At 41.4% G+C, this 24,166-nt stretch overlaps 1 protein-coding gene across 6 annotated transcripts in view; it reads right to left on the reverse strand.

The window, feature by feature from the left end:
* Positions 1 to 24,166, reverse strand: part of CFAP221 (cilia and flagella associated protein 221) — a 147,219-nt gene that overhangs the window by 28,484 nt on the left and 94,569 nt on the right. For all 6 annotated transcript variants that reach the window (XM_049889160.1, XM_049889161.1, XM_049889162.1 and 3 more), the window contains exons 13-19: positions 22,367 to 22,456; positions 20,022 to 20,120; positions 16,167 to 16,269; positions 14,510 to 14,646; positions 2,290 to 2,370; positions 1,529 to 1,636; positions 1,306 to 1,440 (exon numbers count right to left, since the gene is read on the reverse strand). In XM_049889160.1, coding sequence (XP_049745117.1) covers positions 1,306 to 1,440; positions 1,529 to 1,636; positions 2,290 to 2,370; positions 14,510 to 14,646; positions 16,167 to 16,269; positions 20,022 to 20,120; positions 22,367 to 22,456 — 753 coding nt within the window. The remainder of the gene's footprint in view (positions 1 to 1,305; positions 1,441 to 1,528; positions 1,637 to 2,289; positions 2,371 to 14,509; positions 14,647 to 16,166; positions 16,270 to 20,021; positions 20,121 to 22,366; positions 22,457 to 24,166) is intronic.

Raw genomic sequence — 24,166 nt, forward strand, 5'->3', positions numbered from 1 at the left:
TCTTTGGGATACATCAGTCTTCACAGACTGTGAACAAGAGCCCTGCTCTCCAACCTGCTGATCTTGGGTTCGCCAGCCCCTGTGGCTATGTGCATCAGGAGAAACCTGATCCACAGACTTGGGGTGTTCCAGCCTCTATAACCTTGTGAGCCATTTCCATGATATATTTCTCTCTATATATATATTTATATACTTTACTGGCTTTGCTTCTCTAAAGAACTCAGCCTAAGACATTACCTTATGAATGTAGATGCAAACATCTTCAACAAAATACTAGCAAACCAAATCCAACAGCATATTAAAAGGAAAATACACCATGGCTAGGTGCAATTTATCCCAGAATGCAAGGATGGCTCAACACAAGAAAATCAATGTAATACACCATATTCATAGAACCAAGGAAAAGAACCACAGTGTCTCAATTTATGCAGAAAAAATGCATGACAAAATCCAACACTGTTTCATGATAGTAACACTCAGCAAAGCAGGAACAGACAGAAATTCCTCAAGATGATAAAGGGCATTTATGAAAAATCCACAGCTAACGTCATACTCAATGGTTAAAGAATAAAAGCTTTCCCCTTAGCATCAGGCTGAAGACAAAGATGCCTATTTTCACCACTGCTATTCAGCATTGTACTGAAAGTTCTAGCCAGGGAAATTAGGCAAAAACAAAAGATAAGAGGCATCCAAATCAGAAAGGAAGAAGTAAAACTATCAATATTCACAGATGACATGATCCTATACATAGAAAATCCCAAAGAAGTCACAAGAAAGCTACTAGAGCTTATAAAGGAATTCAACAAAGTTGCAGGATACAAGATCACCATTGAAAAATCAGTTTTGTTTCCATACACAGCAATGAACTATCCCAGAAGGAAATTAAGAAAACGATTCCATCTTTTCAACAGCATCTCAAAGGAATAAAATACCTAGGAATAGGTTTAACTAAAGAGGTGAAAGACTTGTACACTGAAAACTACGAAACATTGCTGAAAGAAATTAAAGAAAACCTAATAAATGGAAAGACATCTTATGTTCAGGAACTAGAAGACTTCATATATATAATTAGAAAAGATCATAAAGCTATTGCTATAAAAATGTATACTAGTATTGTTACAAGATAGAAACATTGATATTCTACAAACAATAAATGCTGGAAAGCAACTTCAAAGATAAGTTATCATTTAACGTTTGAAATTCCAAACAGAAAAAAAAATTCCCAATTAATGATGCTGTTTTCTTATAAAGTAATTGCTGAAATAAAGGAACCCAGAACAAAAACTTCTGCCAGTTTTAACTTACAAAAATATAAAGTGGATCATACTCTGGAGATCTGGCCAAGGCTTCAGGCGGCTTCATGTTCAAGACTGAGGTCTTTCCAGAGGGCTGAGTTGTGGAGTCCTGTTTCGGAAGGACTATGATGGTGGTGACTTCATCCTGTACAAAGACCAACAGCAGGCATTAATCTTGACGCCAGGACAAGAGCAGAAATGGAGAGCAATTCTTGAAGGTGGAGGGGGGTTACCTCAGCTCCTTGTTTCAGGGTTCGAGCAAGCTTTTCAGGTTTGTAACTTGTTGAAGACTCCTGGACAGAGAAGGGTTTATACCCCATGATTTTGTACTGTTGAGGAACCTGGGGGCGAAAGAAGACAAGTGGCTGAGTATCCTTAGAGCCTGTTACCATTTTCAAGCACCACTATAAATATCGGAGAGACTTAAAAGAGGTTGGTGACATCTACTTCTAAACAACAGCATCTCTGAGCATGGTAAAGGTAAAACAAGCATCATGTTGTAACCTCAAATTGGGGCCATTGCTAATTTGGATTTAGTGCTAGACAAGTCCCGAGCCCAGAGGTCCCCATACATGTAATTATTCTCCCATACCACACAGCTTAACTGTAGAAATATACCAAACACTGGTTTGTCAATTTGAAATATTTACATTTTCAAAAACAAAGTGGTGATAGACTTCAGGCAAGGCTGACTAACTTGTATTCACCTGATCTTGTGTTTTTTTCCTAAAGTTTCTAATATACGGAGTTCAGATAGCTTCATGTATGCATAATATATGGTATATCGAGAGTGAAGATACTGGTTTCCACAAGCCACATTAGGAAAAAAAAATACACTTCACACATGCAATGAAACGACAGCAGAAAAACACACACAGTATGCTACTCAGTATAATCCAAAACAGAACAAAACTAATAAAATAAAAAAAATTCAAGAATATTTTGTTTGCTTCAGATGAAACCCAATTAACTAACACCATACAATAGGTCTGACCTGCAAATTGAGGAACGAATAGGACTGCTTGATTTGAACTTCTGAAGATTTAATTGGGACCAGTCCAAGGCCGTCAGGTGCCTAAAATGTGAAAATTCAAATAAATGACACACAATCAACACTGAGCAAAAGCAGCTTTGCTTCTATTGCCACTACATTTTGAAACATTAAATGAACAGTTCTACTCTCAAAGTAACCCTTTCCATGACCACAGTTGCTCCTTGATGTGTGGCGGCACTGAGGCAGCACCCATCCTCTGGGAGGTATTTGATGCTCAGTTTCAGGGAGGACCCATGGTCCAGCTGGTGCTTGAAGAACACCAAAGATAACCTCAAAAATACATCCAAACAACCTAGCTCAAAATGCACAAAGAAGAACCAGGCTGGGAATTAAAATGGACACCTAGTTTTCCTGTCATTTTCTGCCATAGAAAAGTAGTTATTGGTAGTGCTGAAATAATTTGAGAGTAATTTTGGACCTTGTTTTCACATAGATCTGCTGAGATTCCTTGTCAATTTACTAAAGATTGGGCCCAATTCTACTTCTGCTATGAGAATACAGGTAGTCCCAGACTTAAGACAGGATTCTGTTCTGTCAACTCTGTCGTAAGTTGGTTCTGATGTAAATTGAATCCCTCATTTTTTTAAAAAAGTTTTTATTATCAATATCTTTATTTAATACATAATACATTAAAGAATACACAAATCATAAAAATTTTCTACAATGGTGAAGAGTTGGACGACGTTGGCGTTTTGCCAGCTGTGGTAATAACTCCACTTAGTGAAGGTTCTGGATCACCTGGGTTCTCCCTGGGAACTGAGATGGTGTTCCTAGTCAGGAAACTAGTGAGAGTTGTCTGTGTGGTCCTTTTGTTTCATCACGTATTTTGTGGTAACATCTCACTGCTTCCCGAATCTGCCTATTGACTTCAGCAAAGTGATCAGCGCTTGGGTCCACGTTTTCAAACAACTGAAGCCCCTGATTTAAATCTATACAGCAGTGTTTTGAACAGTAAATAATAAAATCAAACATCTGCAAGTGAACATCTGAGAATGATATCAGCAAATTACATGCTGCAACACTGTATGTAGTACATATTATTAACGATAAGATGTACAAAAACAAAAAACAGACGATTGTAAGTGCAGTTCATAACTTGAACACATTGTAAGTCGGGGGCTCCCTGTATACAGTTTGAATGGTGCTCTCTGAAGTGTTGTCACTTCTTGTCTAAGAAGTGATGTGGGTAGAGGTAGTATAGGTGACTGTACACCTGAAGTCCAAGTAGACAGTCCAGGGTTTAATTAAAGTCTCTCTTACGGGAATAAATGGGAACCCTGGTGGCGTAGTGGTTAAGCGCTATGGCTGCTAACCAGGAGGTCAGCAGTTCGAATCCACCAGGCGCTCCTCAGAAACTCCATGGGACAGTTCTACTCTGTCCTAGAGGGTCGCTATGAGTCAGAATCGACTCAACAGCAATGGGTATGGGAATAAATGAATGGGCTTTCTTGATAAAGCAAGCATTTAGCCAGTTGGGTAAAAAACAGCTTACAAGTTCCTCTGTTCTTGTTTGGTATATCCTCACGAAGAAACAGTTGAAGAATTGGTGTTCCTAGCTCACTGATCTTGCTAAGGATTGGGGGTAAAGGAGAGTCATAATGATGGTACATAATAGCTAACATATTTTGAGCACTTACTATATGCCAGGCAATGTGCAAAGTACTTTATGTGCATTAACTCATTTAATCTTCACAAGAGCTGATGGAATTTAATATCTTGTTTCATAGAGGAAGAAACTGAGACTCTAGAGAGTTAAGGAGTAGGTGCTTGGTGGCACCATCATTTAAACTCGAAGTTCTCTGGTGGTGTAAATGGTTTGTAATTGACTGCTAACGTAAAGGTTGGTGGTTCAAATTCATACAGCAGTGCCATGGAAAAAAGGCCTGATGATCCACTTCCATAAAGATTATAGCCAAGAAAACCTTATGAAACAGTATTACTCGGTCACACGTGGGGTTGCCATGAGTCAGATCAACTCAATGGCAATAGGTTGGGTTTTGTTTCTGTCTCCAAAACCCACACTATTCCCTTTCTTAAGCAACTGGCTTGTGGAGGCTGACCCCTCTGTGAGATCTTTCCTGATCTCCCCTCCCAAACGGGAAAGCTCCAGCAGCCAAGTATTTTTCATCTTTCTTTTCACTTCCCAGAGAGTCACTAGTAGATATGTGGTTTAAGTTTTTGTTCTTCAGCTAGTGGATCGGTGTGGAATGGATGTGCACAATTGTTTGAAAAATCAGCCTGGGGAGGATACTAGCTACCTCTACTATCAAATCAGGGCAGGAACATAGAGATGATGTCTGTGGTGTAATTCACTGCTGGCCTAAGGATGTGTTCCTGATTTAAAAGCCAATTCTGGTTGTCCATGGAAAGAAAGCAAGCTTCTAATTTCCAAGTCTATTCTTTTGTCTGGACTTTCTACTAGAATGAACCACACGAAATTGACGTTTTTGAATGTAAAAAATAACAATTCGATATGGTGCAATCAAGCATTTATGGAATTCTCCCCAAGGACCCTCTTTGAAAGGGGAATAATGATTGTGCATCAAAGTGGTCTGAATTTATGCTCTCATGTTTGTGAAAAAGGTCAATTAAAAAAAATCAAGCAATACAAAAAGTATAAAACGTTTCAAAATTCTAGTATGCAGATTTGGTGAACATGATTTCGGATATGTCTCATGCCTATATACAAGTAGAAAAATGACAGTAATTGTTGACATGGGGTCCAAATACTGTATATGTGGTTTTAAAATTACAGAAAACATTAATCTTAATTTGAGTTTAATGGAAAAGGTAACTGAGATGAAATTGTAAAGAACATGCTAATTATTTTGTAGAATATCCCTCTTAAATCTCCCTTTTAAGTTCTTATTTCAGGGAGATAATATCATCTGCAATTTCTTTGAGCAGATGGAGAATTTTCCCCCTCCCCCTTGAACTCTTCCTCTGTTTCCTGGGTGAATTCCTCTTCTAAAGTATGTTTTTATCTGCACCCCCCTTCTCTTTTTTCTCCTCATCCTTCATTCCCACTTCTCACCACTCTGCCCACCGTAACTATGCAACAGTCCTCTGTTGGCTCCTTTCTAGTTAATCATCTTTGAATGGGGACAGTTCTACTGAGACCATTAGCTGCAGATTAGAGTGGAGAGAAATGGAGCAGGACGTAGCAATTTGGATTTATTGTCTTGAACACCTCATCACATTTGTAATGCCCTCTGTCCTGGATATAAGTCTACTTTTGGTTTACAGAGTTTAGAAGAGAAGCGTGGCTCCCAGTCACACTCCTTAAATCACTGCCACTCATTGTTGTGATCTGATGGTTGCTCCTACCTTTCCCTCCTTCATGAGCCTCACTTCTGGCAGTTTCCTTTCCAACCTCCAAGGAGCAGTCCCACTGCTAACCCAAAGGTTGGCAGTTCAAATCTACCAGATGCTCCTTGGAAATTTTTGGGCAGTTCTACTTTGTCCTATAGGGTTCTTATGAGTTGGAGTCAGCTGAACAGCAATGGATTTGGTTTTTGGTCTGGTATAACCTACTTATAACATCAATCTAAGAATTCCTGAATGGGCCCTTCGGGAATGTGACACCTGTCCTGCCCCCACCTGCCAGCTACCCTTGTTTTTTTTCTTTTTCTCTCTTTTCTTTCTCTTTCTTCCCCCCATTTAGTCCTGTACATCACACCCCCTTGCCACCAGCCCTCACTGTGCCCCCAAGCCTACAGCATACATGGCTCAGGCCTGCTGCTACACAGGGCCTGCACTCTCCCTCCCCTCCCACAACTTGACCAGCTGCTGAAAGGTGGTAAGCAAATCCTATACCACTCCCCATGTGACACTCCTGTCTATCTGACAAGGGGCTGTGAATGCTTCTACACCACTGGGCCAACATCAGGAGGCAGATAGCACCTTCCCAGTCCACCCTCAGACACCTTGTCAAACCAGTGTCCAATGAAGCAGGCTCGCCCTGTTTGTTGCTGCCTGGCCCACATGGACAGGTGGTGAGAGTTATTGTGCCCACAGATGACCAAGCAGCAAAGCATGCCCGGCCTGCCTGCCCCAACATATCAATACAAACAAACAAAAAAAGAAGCAGAATGAAACAAACAAATATACAATCAATAAAAAAAGAGAATAATACCCTAATGTCTCAGAGACAGGAGGCAATATAAAAAAATAAAAAAGCAGGACAACATGGCTCCAGCAAATGATCAAAATAAAGAATCAGATGATCTTCTGGCAGTGAAACTACTCAGTACGGAATTCAAGAGGCTGGTTAAGAGCTCAGGCTGCTAACCAAAAGGCTGGCAGTTCAAGTCCACCAGCTACTGCTTGGAAACCCTATGGGACAGTTCTACTCTGTCCTATAGGGTCGCCATGAGTTGGAATTGACTCAACAACAATGGGGTTTTTTTCCCCCCAAGAGATCAGTAAATAGATTAAGGAAAACACAGACAAAATCAAGGAAAAACAGACAAAACCAACGAAAACATAGCCAAAGCCAAGGAAGACACAGACAAAGCAATAGAAGAAATCATTATAAATCAATAGAAGAAAATAATACAAAAACAAATTATCCAAATAAATAAAAAATTAGAAATCACACAAAAACAGCAACAAGAAATCAAAAAGTTAAACAACAAAATTTCAGAAATGGATGACTCAAATAGAAGATTTTAGGAGTAAACTTGAAACAATGGAAGACTGAATCAGTGAGACTGAAGACAAATCCTTGGATGCCGCTTTGAGGAAAAACCAGAGAAAAGAATGAAAAAAATGAAGAAAACCTAAGAATTATGTGAGACACAATCAAGAGCAAAAATTTGCACATGATGGGAGTTGCAGAACAGGTGGAGAAAATGAAAAAACACAGAGAAGACTGTTGAAGACTTGCAGGCAGAAAACTTCTTAAACATCAGAAAAAATGAAAAGTTGATGATCCAAGAAGCTCAACGAACCTCATATAAGATAGGCTCTAAAAGAATGTCACCAAGACTTATCATAATCACACTTGCCAAAACCAAAGACAAAGAATCCTGAGAATAGCTTGAGAAAAATGGACAGTCACGTACAAAGGGGAAACAATAAAACCAAGCTCTTGGCAGAAACTATGCAGGCAAGAAGGCAATGGGATAACATACAAAACCTTGAAAGAAAAACAATTGCCAACCAAGAATAGCATATCCTGCAAAACTCTCATTCAAATATGATGGTGAAATTAGAATATTTCCAAATAAACAGAAATTAAGGGAATTCATAAAAACTAAACCAAACTTACAAGAATTATTAAAGGGAGTCCTTCGGTTAGAAAACCAACAACATCAGACTACAACCAGAGTCTAGGACACAGGACACTATCAGCCAGATACCAACTTAGATAAAGAACTCTCAATAATAAAACAAAACTAAAAGACTTAAGACAAGGAAACAGAGACATCAATCTGTAAATGATGACAACATCCAAACAATAAAATCAGGAATAAACAGTACAACTATAAAGCTTTCAAATGGAGAGAAAGTCAAGGCAATATCAATTAATAAAAGAATGCTTGAAACTTCAGAAGCTAAGGGTAAATTTCAAGGTAACCACAAAGTAAGTTAACAAATCTACTCATCAGAATAAAAAAGAAGAAAAACATAAAGTCTCAGGAAACACAAAATCTATAATAATGAAAGACAAGGAAATCCACAAACAAAAGGAACTCAGCAGAAGAAAGTAAGAGGAACAAAGAAAACATCAGCAACACACAAAAAGCACATCAATAGGACAGCAATAAACTCATACCTACTGATAATCACACTATGTAAATGGCTTAAATCACCTGTAAAGAGACAGAGAGTGGCAGAATGGATAAAAAAGCACAACCCATCAGTATGCTGTCTATAAAAGACATGCTTTTAAACACAAAGACATAAATATATTAAAAATCAAAAGATGGAAAAAAATATATCAAGCAAATAGTAACCAAAAAGGGGCAGAAGTAGTAATACTAATCTCAGATAAAATAGATTTTAAGGCAAAATCAACCACAAAAGACAAGGAAGGACATCATATAATGATTAAAGGGACAATCCACCAAGAAGATATAACCATAGTAAATATCTACGCACCCAATGGCAGGGCTCCAAAATTCATAAAACTAACAGCACTGAAAAGAGAAATAGACAGTTCCACAGTAATAGTAGGAGACTTCGACACAACACTCTCGGTAAAGGACAGAACATTCAGAAAGAAATTCAACAAAGATACAGAAGATCTAAAGGCCAAATCAAGCAACTTGATCTCATAGACATTTATAAAACACTCCACCCAAAAGCAGCAAAGTATACATTCCTTTCTAGAACATCCAGAAAGAAACTCAACAAAGATACAGAAGATCCAAAGGCTAAAATCAACCAATTTGACCTCACAGACATATACAGAACACCCGAAAACGGCAAAGTGTACATTCCTTTCCAATGCACATGGAACATTCTCCAGAACAGGCCACATTTTAGGCCACAAAGCAACCCTCAATAAAACCCAAGACATCAAAATAATACAAAGCATTCTCTCTGATCATGTCATAGAAGTAGAATTCAATAACATGAACAGCAACAAAAAAAAATCAAATAAATGGAAACTGAATAACATCTTGCTTAAAAGCAACTGAGTAATAGAAGAAATCAAAGAGGGAATACAAGATTCCTAGAATTAAATGAAAATGAAAACACATCATACCCAAATCTTTGGGACAAAGCAAAGGCAGTGCTCAGAGGTCAATTTATAGCAATAAACACACACATTAAAAAAGAAGAAAAGGTGAAAATCAAAACGTTAGCCCTACAACTTGAACAAATAGAAAAAGAACAGCAAAAGCAGCCCACAGGCACCAGAAGAAAAGAAATAATAAAGATTAGAGCAGAAATAAATGAAATAGAGAACAAAAAATAACAGAATCAATAACACCAAAAGCTGGTTCTTTCACAAGAGCAGCAAACCACTGGCCAAACTGACAAAAGAAAAACAGGAGAGGAAGCAAATAACCCAAATAAGAAATTAGATGGGTAACATTACAACAGACACAATTGAAATAAAAGGATCATAACAGAATACTATGGAAACTGTACTCTGAAAAATTTGAGAACCTAGAAGAAATGCACAAATTCCTAGAAACACACTACTTGCCTAAACTAACACAAGCTAAGATAGAAAATCTGAACAGACCCATAACAAGTGAAGAGGTTGAGAGGTAAAAAACAAAAAAACTCCCTAAACACAAATGAAAAATCCCTGAGCTGGGCAACTTCACTGAAGAATTCCACCTAACATTCAGAGAAGAGCTCATACCAGTACTACTCAAACTATTTTAGAGCATAGAAAAGGAAGGAATACTCCTGAATTCATTCTTTGAAGTCAGCATAACTCTGATACCAAAGCCAGGCAAAGACACCAAAAAAAAAAAAAAAAAAAGAAAGAAAGAAAATTACAAACCAATATCTCTCATAAATATAGATGTAAATATTCTCAACAAAATTCTAGTGAACAGAATTCAGCATCACTTTGTTACAGATTGAATTGTGTCCCCTAAAAATATATGTCAATTTGGCTAGGCCATGATTCCCAGTATTGTGCGGTTGTCCATCATTTTGTGACCTGATGTAATTATTCAATGTGTGGTAAATCCTAACCTCTACAATGTCAGTGAGGCAGGATTAGAGGCAGTTACATTAATGATACAGGACTCAATCTACCGGATTAGGTTGTATTTCGAGTCAATCTCTGTTGAGATATAAAAGAGAGAATTGAGCAGAGAGGAGAGGGACCTCATACCACCAAGAAAGAGGCACTGGGAGTGGAGTGATTCCTTTGGACCCAGGATCCCTGCTCTGAGAAGCTCCTAGATCATGGGAAGATTGATGACAAGACCTTCCCCTAGAACCAAAGGAGAGAGAAAGCCTTTCCCAGAATCTGGCACCCTAAATTCAGACTTCTAGCCTCCTAGACTGTGAAGAAATAAATTTGTTAAAGCCATCTACTTGTGGTATTTCTGTTATAGCACCAAGAGGTAGCTAAGACACATATCAAAAAAATAATACGCCACAGCCAAATGGGATTCATACCAGGGGTGCAAAAATGATTCAACATTAGAAAATCAAGGAATGCAATCCACCATATAAACAGAACAAAAGAAGAAAATCACATGATCATTTCAATTCATGCAGAAAAGTCATCTGATAAAGTCCAGTGCCCATTCCTGATAAAAACTCTCAATAAAACTAGAAGGAAATTCTTCAACATAATAAAAGGCATCTATACAAAACCCATCCCAGTGATACGTGCCCTAGTGACGCAGTGGTTAATGTGCTCTACTGCTAACTGAAAGGTGGTTCAAAACTACCAGTAGTTTCATGGGAGAAAGATGTGGTTGTCTGCTTCTGTAAAGATTTACAGTTTTGGAAACCCTATGGGGCAGGTATGAGTTGAAATCGACTTGACAGCGGTGAGTTTTTTTTTTTTAATACAAAACCAACAGTCAATGTCATTCTCAATGGAGAGAGGGCTGAAAGCATTCTCCTGGAGAGTGAGAACAAGACAAGGATGTCCTTTATCACCACTCCTATTTAACACTGTGTTGGAAGTCCTAGCTAGAGCAATAAGGCAAGAAAAAGAGATAAAGGTCACCCAAATTGGAAAGGAAGAAGTAAAACTATCTCTATACACAGATAACATGATCCTACCCATAGAGAACCCCAAAGATTCCACAAGAAAACTACTGGAACTAATAGAAAGATGCACCAGAGTTCGGGATACAAGATCAACATACGAAAATCAGTTGGATTCCTACACACCAACAAACAGAACTCAAAAGGAAATCAGGAAAACAATACCATTTATAATAACCCCTAAAAAGACAAAATAGTTAGGAGTAAATCTAACTTGGGACATAAAAGACCTATACAAAGAAAAGTACAAAACACGACTTCAAGAAACCAAAAGAGACCCGCATAAATGGAAAAGATACCATGCTCATGGATGGGAAGACTCAACATTGTGAAAATGTCACCCTACCCAAAGAGATCTACAGATATAATGCAATCCTGATCCAAATACCAATAGCATTCTTTAATGAGATGGAAAAACTAATCACCTACACTATATAGAAAGGAAAGAGGCCCTGGATAAGGAAAGAATTATTGAAGAAAAAGAACAAAGCAGGAGGCCTCACACTATCTTATCTCAGAATCTACTGTATTCAAAACAGCCTGGTATTGGTACAATGACAGACATATAGATGAATGGAACATAATCAAAAACCCAGGTATAAATCCATCCACCTATGGTCAGCTGATTTTGACAAAGGACGAAAGCCTATTAAATGGGGAAAAGACAGTCTTTTTAACAAATGGTGCTGGCAAAACTGGATGTCCATCTGTAAAAAAAATGAAACAGGGCTCATACCTCACACCATATAGAAATAATTAACTCAAAATGGATCAAAGGCCTAAATATAAAAACTTTAAATGATAAAGATCATGGAAGAAAAAATAAGGGCAATGCTAGTGGCCCTAATACGTGGCATAAATACAATACAAACCAAAACTAACAATGCACAAACACCAGAGGAGAAGCTAGATAACTGGGGCCTCCTAAAATTTAAAAAATTACGCTCATCAAAAGACTTCATCAAAAGGGTAAAAAGAGAACCCACAGACTGGGAAAAATTTTTGGCTACAACATATCCGACAAGGGTCTAATCTCTAAAATCCATAGAATACTTCAACACCTCAACAACAAAAAGACAAATAATCCAGTTAAAAAATGAGCAAAGGATATGAACAGACACTTCACCAAAGGAGAGATTCAGGTGGCATATACATGAGAAAATGCTCACGATCACTAGCCATTAAAAAACGGAAATTGAAACTACAGTGAGATATCATCTGGTAGGACATTACTGGTAGGAATCATTACTGGTAGGAATTAAAAAAACAGAAAAAAATTTTGGAGAGGTTGTGGGGAGGTCGGAACTCTTATGCACTGCTGGTGGGAATGTAAAATGGTACAACCACTGTGGAAACCGATACGGCACCTCCTTAAAAAGCTAGAAATCCCACTTCTAGGAATAAATCCTAGAGAAATAAGAGCCATCACACGAATAGACATGTTCACTGCAGCATTATTCACAATAGCAAAAAGATATAAACAATCTAAGTGGCCATCGACAGATGAATGGATAAACAAATTATGGTACATACACACAGTGGAATACTATGCAACAATAAAGAACAAGGATGAATCTGAGAAACACTTTACAACATAGATGAATCTGAAGGGCATTATGCTGCGTGAAATAAGTCGACCATAAAATAACTAATATTGTATGAGATAACTATTATAAAAACCCAAGAAAAGGTTTACATATAGAAAAAAAAAAAAACAACCAGTCTTTGATGGTTACAAGGGAGGGGAAGGATAAGAAGAGGAAATCACTAACTAGATAAAATGCAAGTATTAACTTTGCTGAAGGGAAAGACAATACACAATATAGGGGAAGGCAACACAGCTTGACCAAAGCAAAGTCATAGAAGCTTCCTAGACACATCCAGACACCCTGAAGGACTGAGTTACTAGGGCCGAGGGCTGGGGACCACGGTCTCAAGGGACATCTAGGTCAACTGACATAATTTGTAACTGTTCTACATCCTACTTTGGTGAGTAGCATCTGGTGTCTTAAAAGCTTGTGAGAGGCCATCTAAGCTGTATCTATTGGTCCCATCATATTCTGAGCAAGGGAGAATGAAGAAAACCAAAGACACAAGGAAAGTATCAGTCCAAAGGACTAGTGAACCACATGAGCCACAGCCTCACCAGCCTGAGCCCAGAAGAACTAGATGGTACCTGGCTACCACCACCGACTGCTCTGACAGGGATCACAGCAGAGGGCCCCGGACAGAGCGGGAGAAAAATGTAGAACAAAATTCATACTTACAAAAGAAGAGCAGACTTACTGGTCTGACAGATTGGAGTAACCTCCGAGACTACGGCACCCAGACACCCTGCTAACTTAGAACTGAAGCCCACCTTTCACCCAAAGGTTAAACAGGCCTATAAAGCAAACAGGAACACACGTGAGGAATATGCTTCTTAGTTCAATCAAGTACAGGAGACCAAATGGGCAACACCTGCCCAAAAGTAAAGGCAAGAAGGGGTAGGAATACCAGACGAATGGACCCAGAGAACTCAGGGTAGAAAGGGGCAGAGTGCTGACACATTGTAGGGACGGCAACTAATGTCACAAAACAATTTGTGTATAAATTTTTGAATGAGAAGCTAATATGCGCTGTGAACCTTCTCCTAAAACACAATAAAATTTTTTAAATTTTAAAAAATTACTTTGCTTATGCGCTTTCAATACTGATTTAGCACACTTTTCAGTACTAATTGCGTGAACTTGGGCCACATTTTATTAGTGGCTATGTGACCTTGTGCCTCTGTTCCCTCATCTATAAAATGATAAGCCTATCACATAGATTTGTTGAAATTGCCATGAGTTGATATAACTAAATCTCTTAAGATACTTCCTGCTACATGGTAAATGCAACGTGGAAGCTGTTATTTATATTATAATGCATCACTGTGCCTGTAGGGGAAGAGGGAGGAGCTATTACATCTCCTGTCACTTGTACAGAGAAAGAGAGGAAAGAGAGGTGAGTGTTGTGAGTCGGATGGGCTAGATATTCTGCGGCTCCCCCTCACAATGCCGTCGAGTCGATTCCACATTCCCTAATTACTAGATCGAGTCCCAGCAGTATGGACTCGCCCCAACTGCCCCAGCAGCAGAAGGGGCTCTGCTGAGCAGAGTCTGCTTCCTGGGGCCAGGCCCGGTCATCTGGTTTCCCTCTTTGCCCTTCTACTCTCAGACCTGGCTCTCAGCAGTGAGGAGGGGCTCAATGCTGGGTTCAGGGTTAAGAAGGACCGAGCTCAATATACCAGGGAGCTCTGTCCGGTATATAAGGACAGTCAAATGGCAACAGTGGCCCTTGTTTCCCATTGGTCACTGTTTCCTGGGCAAGATCTCCCTTGGGAACCTCAGGAGGTGGTGAGGGGGTGAGACTGGGTTAGGGCTTGCCGACCACCATCGGATCACGCCCGGCCCCCACCCCACAGCCAAACCGCACCCACCAATTCGTCGAAGGCCTGAGGAGGACTGTAGGATGGGAAGGCGAAGGGCAGCACTTCACTGGGTGTCACAGAGAACCGGGAAGAATAACCGTTTTGGCTGATCCCAGGCAGAAAGAGGTACTTGGAGGATTTCTCTTCTATGGGTAAAAAACAAAAACAGTACTTTCAGGGGTTTCTTAAAGTTTTTCTGTAAAGCCACCATCTTTAGTTGCATATTTGCCATGTGCCAATTAGTTTACAACACAACATTTCAAAAAGGACACACACACACATATTTTTTTTCCATTTTTAGTTCCTCTTTCAGTCCTTACCTCAACCCTTTCTCCAATTTTTAAAAAATTTTTACTCCACAAAACTATAATTCCTAATTAAAGCATCTCTTACGAATATTCTCTGTTAAACTAAAGAAGAACATGAAGACCTTTTACAGATATCCACACATAATTTGCAGGTAAACTTTTCAATGCTTTTTCCTAAAGAGAGTTTCTTTATTAAAACTTAAATACCAGAGACAGAAGTAACAGGAGGAAAAAAATAAATAATTAAAATACTGCAAAATGTTTTGAAAAACAAGAACATACACCCGGATATTGGTGGAGAGAAAGGAAAGGAGAGAGGGCTTGCTGCCTGGGGAGGAGAGGAAAGGAAGCCTGACCCAGGCTCAGAGGGAAGAGGCGGTCTGAAGGATCAGGGCCTGCCTGTGAACCTGCATAAGATCCGCAGATTGGAAATGCATATATTGGGAGAAGATGGTGGTATAGATTTCGGATGCCCAGAAGCAGCTGAGACTAGACCTCCAACAGCCCCGGCTAATCTGGGGATCAAAGGGTTGAAATTTCTTTAAATGGCAAAGACTTATGTCCCACAGTATGAGATGAAAAGCTTTCCGTGCAAATGCTAGTCGAGACAACACCAGACTCAGTCCATCGGTGAGTATAAATGACGACAGTCCCGGTCTCCCTGGATTCAAGAGGGTTTGCACACAAAACGGGAGTTCGGAACCACAGATCTCACAGATATTACCCCTTGGCCTTCAGACCATTTGTTGACTATCCGTTGGGGTGGTGTTCCGGGAAAACTTGGCATGGAGGTCTGTCTGCATCATAGTGATGTGGTCAGCTGAGTAATGACCACCCCCACCCGCAAGATCTCCACATCTTAATCTCCACAACATGTGCATATGGTAAAAGGGACCATGCAGTTGTGGTTACATTAGGGATCTTGGGATGGAGAGATTATTCTAGACTATTTGGGTGGGTTCATTGTGATCACAACGGGCCTTATGAGAGGGAGGCAGGCGCTCAGATTCAGAGAAGGAAATGTGATGGCAGAAGCAAGAGGTTAGAGCGATATGAGAGAGGGGCCACAAACCAAGGAATGCAGGCAGCTTCTAGAAGCTCAAAAAAGCAAGGAAACAAATGCTTCCCTGAAGCCTGCAGAAGGACACAGCCCTGCTGACACCTTGATTTTAGACTTCTGGCGTCTAGAACTCTAAGCCACTAAGTGTGGGCTGATTTGTTACAGCCGAAATGGGGAAGTAATACACGTGATTTATGAAATCATTTTGTTTCTGCCCAGGTACCTTCATAACCAAGAAACTGCACATTCAAAGAAACCATCAGTCTAAGCATCACTGTGCTTCACAGGCACACTTTACCTAACAGCGATTTTTTCTCTTGACTGAGTTGCTGCTTTATGGCCTCTCTGTCCATTTCACGAACAGCATCCAGCATACTGACTAATCGTCGATGAACCATGACCTGGAATTGGAGAGAAGAAGGACTTCAAGTTATTGATACATGCTTATTTAGGCATTCAACTTAATTCACTTTCCCCCAACTGCAACTGAGGGCTGAGACCCCCATTCTCAGTCGGAGTTCACAAGGAGAGGGGCATGCTGCCCCAGACTGAGACTACCGGAACTTCAAGGTCTGGGCAGTGTTGGCCCAGACCTTGAACACAAAAAAGACCGGCTTGTCATCTAGCCTTGTCCCATTGAATTTATGGGGCCTGGTCGACGGCACTGGGTTGTTTTTTTTTTTTTTTTTTGGTTTGGTGGGTGGGTTTTCACATATTTCCAGAGTGGAAAGAATGGCTAGTTGTATATCACTTCTTTTGGACATGTCTAAATAGTAATGCTACTGCCATGCTATTTTTGCAGTTGAAGGACAAACTACATGGATGATTCTGTAGAAACAGGGCATGATAACTGTGCACCCCTGCGCTTTGCATTCAGAGCAGATGTTATTGAACGTGTGTTTGACCTATGCCCAAGAGCTGGGGATGAAGGAATCATTCGTTCCATGATTTACACTTCTTCCCATTCTGTAAAGGACTCTTTTCTTTAACAAATATTATGAAGTGGCTACTCTGTGCCCAGGGGTAGCGGTGATTCCATGGTAGATTTCTCGCCCTCCATGCAGGAAACCAGGTTCAATTCCTGGCCAATGCATCTCACGCACAGCCCTCTGTCAGTGATGCTGAACAGGTTTCAGCAGAGACTCCAGACTAAGATGGACTAGAAAGAAAGGCTTGGCAATCTATTTCTGAAAACCAGCCAGTGAAAGCCCCGTGGATCACCACGGTCCAATCTACAGCCAATCATGGAGATGGCACAGATCTAGGCAGTGTTTCGTTTCGTTGTGCATGGGTTGTCATGAGTCGGGGGCTGACTCAACAGCAGCTAACAGCAACAACAATTCTGTGTCCAACATGTGTGTTGGAGTAGAACTGTGTTCTATAGGGTTTTCAATGGACCACTGGAGATACAGTGGGAAGCCAACAAGGGTCCTGCTGCATGGAGCTGACATTTCAAGTTGACACGGAGGAGGTGGCGTGACAATAAACCCTTAGATGAATAAATAAGATAAATATGAAAGAGGGTAGATGGACGAGGGCAGGACTGGAGGGGGGTCTGCCCTCTGTGCAAGGATAACCAGGGAAGACTCTGAGGAGGTGATGCTCAACCTGAGACTTGAACGTTGAGGAGACCGTGATGGAAGGATCTTGGGCAGAGAGTTCTGAGCAGAGCACATCAGCCAGTACAAAGACCCTGAGGCAGGAACAAAGGAGGTGTGTTTAAGGGACAGAGAGAAAGCCAGTGTGGCCTCGTAGCTTTGACAGAAAATGTGGATTTTCTTCTAATTGCAATGGGAAACCTTTGGAGGGTTTTACCAGGGGTGAGATATTATCATCTTTAAGTTCTGAAAAGACCACTCCAGCTGCTATGTACCTGGGGACTGGTCCAGGCAAGAGATGATGGTGGCCTGGGCTGTGGTGATAGCTGCAGAGATGGCAAGAAGTCATCTGGCTAGGGACATATTTGGACACAGAACTAACAGACTTGCTGTGGGATTAAGGAAAAGAGACTGAGCCATCACTCAGAACAAAGTACAAAACTGTTGACAACATGCTTTTTCAGGTTGGAGGGCTTGCTGCAGAAGGGATAAGGTAGTCCCGCTTGTGGCAAGCCAGCCTGGCCAGTCTCTTGCTGTTGTTTGCCATTGTCAACAGCTGTGCCCTCCACTGCCTTCTTCTTCTCAATGAGCATCACGGGGCCACCTCTTCTCTGCATGTACACAGAGCATGCTCAGGGAAAGCCTCTCCAGGAGAACTGGTTCACTACGGGCCTCGCTTCTGGGCAAGTACCTCTCCCGACAGAGTGAGCTCCGCCTCTTGAAAGATAGTGTTTAACATAAACTTTCTGGAATTCTTTGTACATATTTGCTCATTTAATTTTCACAGCAACCCCATGAGGCAGGTATTATTATTATCTCCATCATACAGGTCTGGAGTCCCTGGTTGGTGCAAATGATTAACACGCTCAGCTTCTAACAGAAAGGTTGGCAGTTCAAGTCCACCCAGAGGCACCGCAGAAGAAAGGCCTGGTAATCCACTGAAAACCCTATGGAGCACAGTTCTACTCTGACACACATATTGTTGCCATGAGTTGGGGCGGCTTGATGGCAACTGACATTTTCTATTGTACAAATTAGGAAACTATGTCACAGAGGTTAGGGAACTTGTCTAAGATCATAAAGCACCTAAGAAACAACACTGAGAATGAAGTGTTCAGGTCTTAACCATCGGATCTCCCCTGTTTGAGGTGGGGCTCCACTCTTCACCCCCTCTTGGGCAGCCACATTCTAGTGGCAGGGACAAGGGACCCACGGGCAGCATAAGATACAAGAGGCACGAAGGAAACCCCTAAGTGCTAAACCTTTCAAGGGCTGTTTGTTAGAGGAAAGGCAGACTTGAGCTGGGCCCAAGAGGCATTTTAGTTGGAGGACGAGGAGCAAAGACACAGGTTTATAGTCAGGATGCGCATGACGTGTTTGGAAGAAGATGAGGACTGGGACAGCAACAGGGAGAGTGGGGGACCAGAGGGGTGTGGCTGCAGCCAAACAAGAGGGCTCTGTAAGCCCCCATTAACATTAAAGGCTAAGAAGCCTTCATTTTACCCTGATAACAGAAAGCCACTGGAGACAGAAATGTGCCAGGTGGAAGACCAGTGTGAGGGTGAAGGACGTGGCACACTCTGAACGGGAAGGCATAAGCCTGGACCTTAGAGACAAGGCCCCACAGGGATTCTCAACTCTTCTGTCTAGAAATAGCTGATCCAAACCCCCCTGTTCTAGAATTACCACATGACCAGGCAATTCCACTCTTAGGTATATACCCAAGAGAATTCAGGACACACATCCACACAACCACTGGTACATAAATATTCATAGCAGCATTATTCATTTTAGCCAAAAAGTGCAAACTACCAAAATGTCCATCAAGTGATGAATGGATAAATAAAATACGGTATATCCATACAATGGCACATTACTCAGCCATAAAAAGCACTTAAGAGAGGAAAAAAAAAAAAAAAGGAATGAAATACTGATACATGCCCCAGCACGGATAAACCTTAAACATGTTAAGTGAAAGAAGGCAGTTACAAAGGGCCACATATTGTTATGTTTCCATTCTTATGAAATATCCAGAAGAAGAAAATACAGAGAGAGAGAAAGCAGTGTTTGCCTAGGGCTAGAGGGAGAGGGGAGTTGAAGAGTGACCACTAATGGGTTTTCTATTTGGAGTGAAGAAAATTTTTCAAAAATTAGATAGTGGTGATGGCTATACAGTTCTGTGAATATACTAAGTACTTTTGAATTGTACATTTTAAAAGGGTAAATTTTATCCCTGGAGAAGGGCATCTTGCTTGGTAAAGTAGAGGGTCAGTGAAAAAGAGGAAGACCCTCAACAAGATGGACTGACACAGTGGCTGCAACAATGGGCTCAAGCATAATGACTGTGAGGATGGCACAGGACCAGGCAGTGCTTCAAACTGTTGTACATAGGGTCACTATGAATTGGAACCAACTCAACGACATCTAATAACAACAACAAATTTTATGGTATGTGAATTACAGCTCAATAAAACTGTCATAAAAAATCTCGTTGTTCAATTTCCTTGTGCTGAAGGTTAAACAAATTAAAATTTCAATCTGGTGCTGAAGCTTACCTTGCGTGCTACTTGCTGAAATCGCCTTAGTGCTCTGAACCTGTTGGCCCAGGTATTGTTGATGAGTGGATCAAAACTGGGATGAAATTCCTCGATTTTCTGTGAACATAAAATATTGGCAAGTTTTAAACTTCAGCTCTCGGTGTAAGCATCTAAAAAAAAAAACCAGAGTACTGTTTCTGAGCCTGATCCCAAGTCAAATTATTATTTATCCATTTTGTCATGTAATGAGCATTTACTAAGCACTTTTAGTGTACACAGCATTCTAGGGGAGCCCTGGTAGTGCAGTGTTTAAGAGCCATATATGGTGAGTGACAGCTGCTAACCAAAAGGTCGGCAGTTCAAATCCACCATCCACTTCTTGGAAACACTGTGGGGCAATTCTACTCTGTCCTACAGGGTCACTATGAGTTGGAATTGACTCGACAGCAGCAGATAGCATTGTAGGGGATACTTCTTGAGTTGGGAGCCAAAAGCAAAAGGTGTGGTTTGGTTTTTAAGGAACGTAGTCTAGTTGGGGAAATTCAAACAAATACCCCTGACTCTGAGGACAAAGGATAAAAAGCCATGCAGAAGCCAACCCCCGTGGTGGGTGCCGCACAGCATCAAATCTGAGAAGAGGCAACTGTGAGATCCACCAGGGAACGAGCACGGCCTAGCTCTGCCCTGCGCGCCAACACACACAGCCCCTGCACGACGGGTCCCCGTGGGCCTAGAATCAGTGAATAAATGAGGAGGGAAGGGAACCTGGGTATGCTGACTCAGCCACCGCCAGAGTCTGGAGCAGTTAAACTTCAAATTTGCCCTTTTGAAGTGGCAAGGTAAAAGTAAGAAAGTCGTTAAAAAAAAAAAAAAAAAGGGTGGGGGAGAAGAACCATAAAACCTTGACATGATGGAAGCAAAGGGCCATGCCAAGGGACTGTAGACAGGGCCTGGGCTTTGAAGTCAAAAAGCAAATAACATTCCAGCTCCGCTGTTCCCTGCTGGTTCTCACATCTGTAAAATAAACATGTTCATACCGACCTCAAGCCTAGAAGGAGCAAGTAAGCTAACACAGGTGAAAGCATTCAGCACGTTACAAAGCTCTGGGCTCCACACCAAACCAAAAACCTACTGCCATCGTCAATTCTGACTCATAGCGGCCCTACAGGACAGAGTAGAACTGCCCTATAGGGTTTCCAAGGAGCAGCTGGTGGATTTAAACTGCCGACCTTCTGGTTAGCAGCTGAGCTCTTAACCACTGGGCCACCAGGGCTCCTCAGTGGTTCTCAAATTTGCTTGCATTCGAACCACCTGGAGGGCTGGGCAAAGCACAGCTTGCTGGGCCCAGCCCCAGAGTCTCTGATTCATCAGGTCAGGGGTGGGACCCATGAATTTTCATTTTGAACAGGTTCCTGGGAAATGATGCTGCTGGTCCAGGAACCATGCTTTGAGAACCCCGGGTCTATGCAAACATTGACCAAGTTAGAGTAGACTGAGCTGATCAGTGTTCAGGAAACAACGGAGGTTCTCGAACAGAAAAATAACGTGAAGAAAAAGGGACTGGAAGTGAATTACTCTCAGGCTGGCACACGCAGCAAACTGCAGAGGAGAAGGAGCAGGCAGCAGTGTGAACAAACACCTGCTTGTTGGTTGGGGTGAGACATGAAGGGTGGAAGGGCTACTGGCAAGACTTTGCGGCCAGACTAGATGCAGGAGAGAAGAAAAGAGCTAAAAATAATTCAACTGTGGCAAACGCAGTAAAGAAAAGTGAGGACAACGGAGATGGGGAGATTAGGAAGAATTTTTTCACTGGTAAAATTTAAAATTTGAATTTTAAAAGGAAACGATACCACGAGAGAGGGCACCAAGCAGAAGGGCTACTGGCCTATTTTGCAGTTGAGGGCACTGAGACCCCAGAGCTAAGAGGGCTTCCCCAGGGCCCACGTCTGTGGTAGAGTGGGGACCAGACTCTGGCTTCTGGCTTCCGACAACCTAGTATCCTGTCTACCAAGGGGAGGGAGGCAATGAGCAGAGGCCCAGAGACCCACCTGGGGACCTGCAGACAGGGGCTTGGAAAGACACGGGAAATACGAAAGGAGAACAAGAAAGAGGAAGTGGAGTGATGGAAGGGAAAAACCAAAGCACATACTGTTGTTAATTTCAACGGAAGAATTAATTCCAAGTTTTGATGCTTTACTTACAAGTACATAGTAAAAAGCATTCTGAAAATGTGAGCATATTAAAAATTACTAGATAGCTTCTTGGTAAAATAGTTTCTATAGAGCTCTTTAGTTTTTTTTTTTTTTTTTTTAATAAGCATATAAACAGTTGTCATTAATAAGATTATAAATAAAGTTACCCACGTCGTCTAGATTGCGAACGACCCGTTTGTGGCTAACTTCTGTCTGGAGCCGCTGAAATTCCTCGTTTTCAATGGGATCTCCTCGATCTAACTGGGTTTTTTAATCATGAAAAATATTAAAGTTAAATACAAGTGCATAAAACTTTGACTTTAAAACTGGTGGAAACCCATTAAGGAACTGGTCAAACCCACCCACAGAGTTAGCTCCCCTTGGGAGTGGTGGAGCCACCTGCAGGCTGCAATGTTCATTCTAGAGACGTCTAACGTTAAAAAGCGAGCCTTTACAGAGGTACAGGCCCGCTACCTTCTTCGTGTAAACAGAGGACAGTGCATCCAGAAGTTATTTCTGAGGCATTTAAAAGTCACAGGAAGAGTTTTAGGAAATCTTGTCATTCGGGAACTACACAGATTTCATTTAAAAGAAGTTTAATACCCCAGTGAAATTTTAAGCTGATAAAAAAAAAAAATTTATTTTTATTTTTTATCCAATTATGGAGTGTTGATGTGATTCCCCTTCTTTCTGAGAGGTGGAGGCTGCAGGTGCCTTCAGGGCCAGGAAGGGACCTGCCTCTGTCCTTGGAGAAACTGTCTCCAGGTTGCCCTCCTTCCCCCACTTGCCTGTTTCCCAGATGGGCCTCTGGCCCAAGCTCCTCACAGCTGAGCTTTCTTTCCTGTTCCCTGAGAGCCACGATCACTCTGTGGAGGGCTGGGTGGGCCTGGACCAGTGTGTACACATGCTTGACCTCTTTGCAAGGGGGACTGCATATCTGGTTAGTTTTGGCCAAGTCTCAGGGTGGTGCAAACGGTTACGCACTTAACTACCAGCAGAAAGTTGATGGTTAGAACCCACCCAGAGGTGCTTCAGAAGACAGATCTGGCAACCTGTTTCTGGAAAGAACTGACAACTACTCCTAATATTTGTTTATTTGGAAACCAGCAAAACTAGTTTGCCTCTTATGTGCACAGTTCATAATTACTTTTAAAGAATTAACTGGACAGAATGTGTCCCGATTACCACACGAACACCCTATCCAGATGTAAGAGGGCTGTATTATTCTCGCCAGGGTGGAGAGCTGTCTAGCTCCTTTAACACTGATTTGAACATACCAGAAGTTGAGTTTGAGATTGTGGACCTTAGGTTCAAAATACAAATTTCACGGGGACAGACCCAGACCCCCACAACTAAAAATAAAATAGGCTATTTAAAGAAGGAATTGGCAAATAGGTTGTCAGTTGGAACAAAGAGGAGGAATATAATATCTTTATATTAAAACTCTATTTATGATGACCATTTCAGAATTTAATATTCCTGATCTTTTCCTCTGAGTAAAAAGCTCAGCATCCTTTAGGGTCTATGCCATCCGGCTGTAACGCTGACTCTACGCTCCACTCCTACCATCCCACCCCTGCAGTTTCTATTTTCCCCAACTCTCCACCATATCTCTGGGATGCTTCTTGCCACTGGTTCACCTGCCAGGGGTTAGCTGCCAGGCGAAATCCCCCCGATACAGAGAATAGAGTCTCTACAACACTCGGTCTCCAACTACACTGGGGCCTCAGGGTTGCCTGCTCATCCTTCTACTTGTCCGTTTCATCTATGATTATTCTTTACCCTGAGCCTATAAATATGCCCAAGTTGTTCCAATTTAGAACCCTTTCCTTGCCCTCTCATTCTTCTCTAATTGTCCTTATGATCATTCTTTGCCCCTGCACATCTCAACTTCTCAAGAAACTGTCTCTACTTCCTCACATCCACAAATTCCTCTAAGGAGCCCTGGTGGTGCAATGGTTAGGCACTCAG

Source organism: Elephas maximus, chromosome 6 (assembly GCF_024166365.1).
Source record: "Elephas maximus indicus isolate mEleMax1 chromosome 6, mEleMax1 primary haplotype, whole genome shotgun sequence".
Lineage (NCBI taxonomy): Eukaryota > Metazoa > Chordata > Mammalia > Proboscidea > Elephantidae > Elephas > Elephas maximus.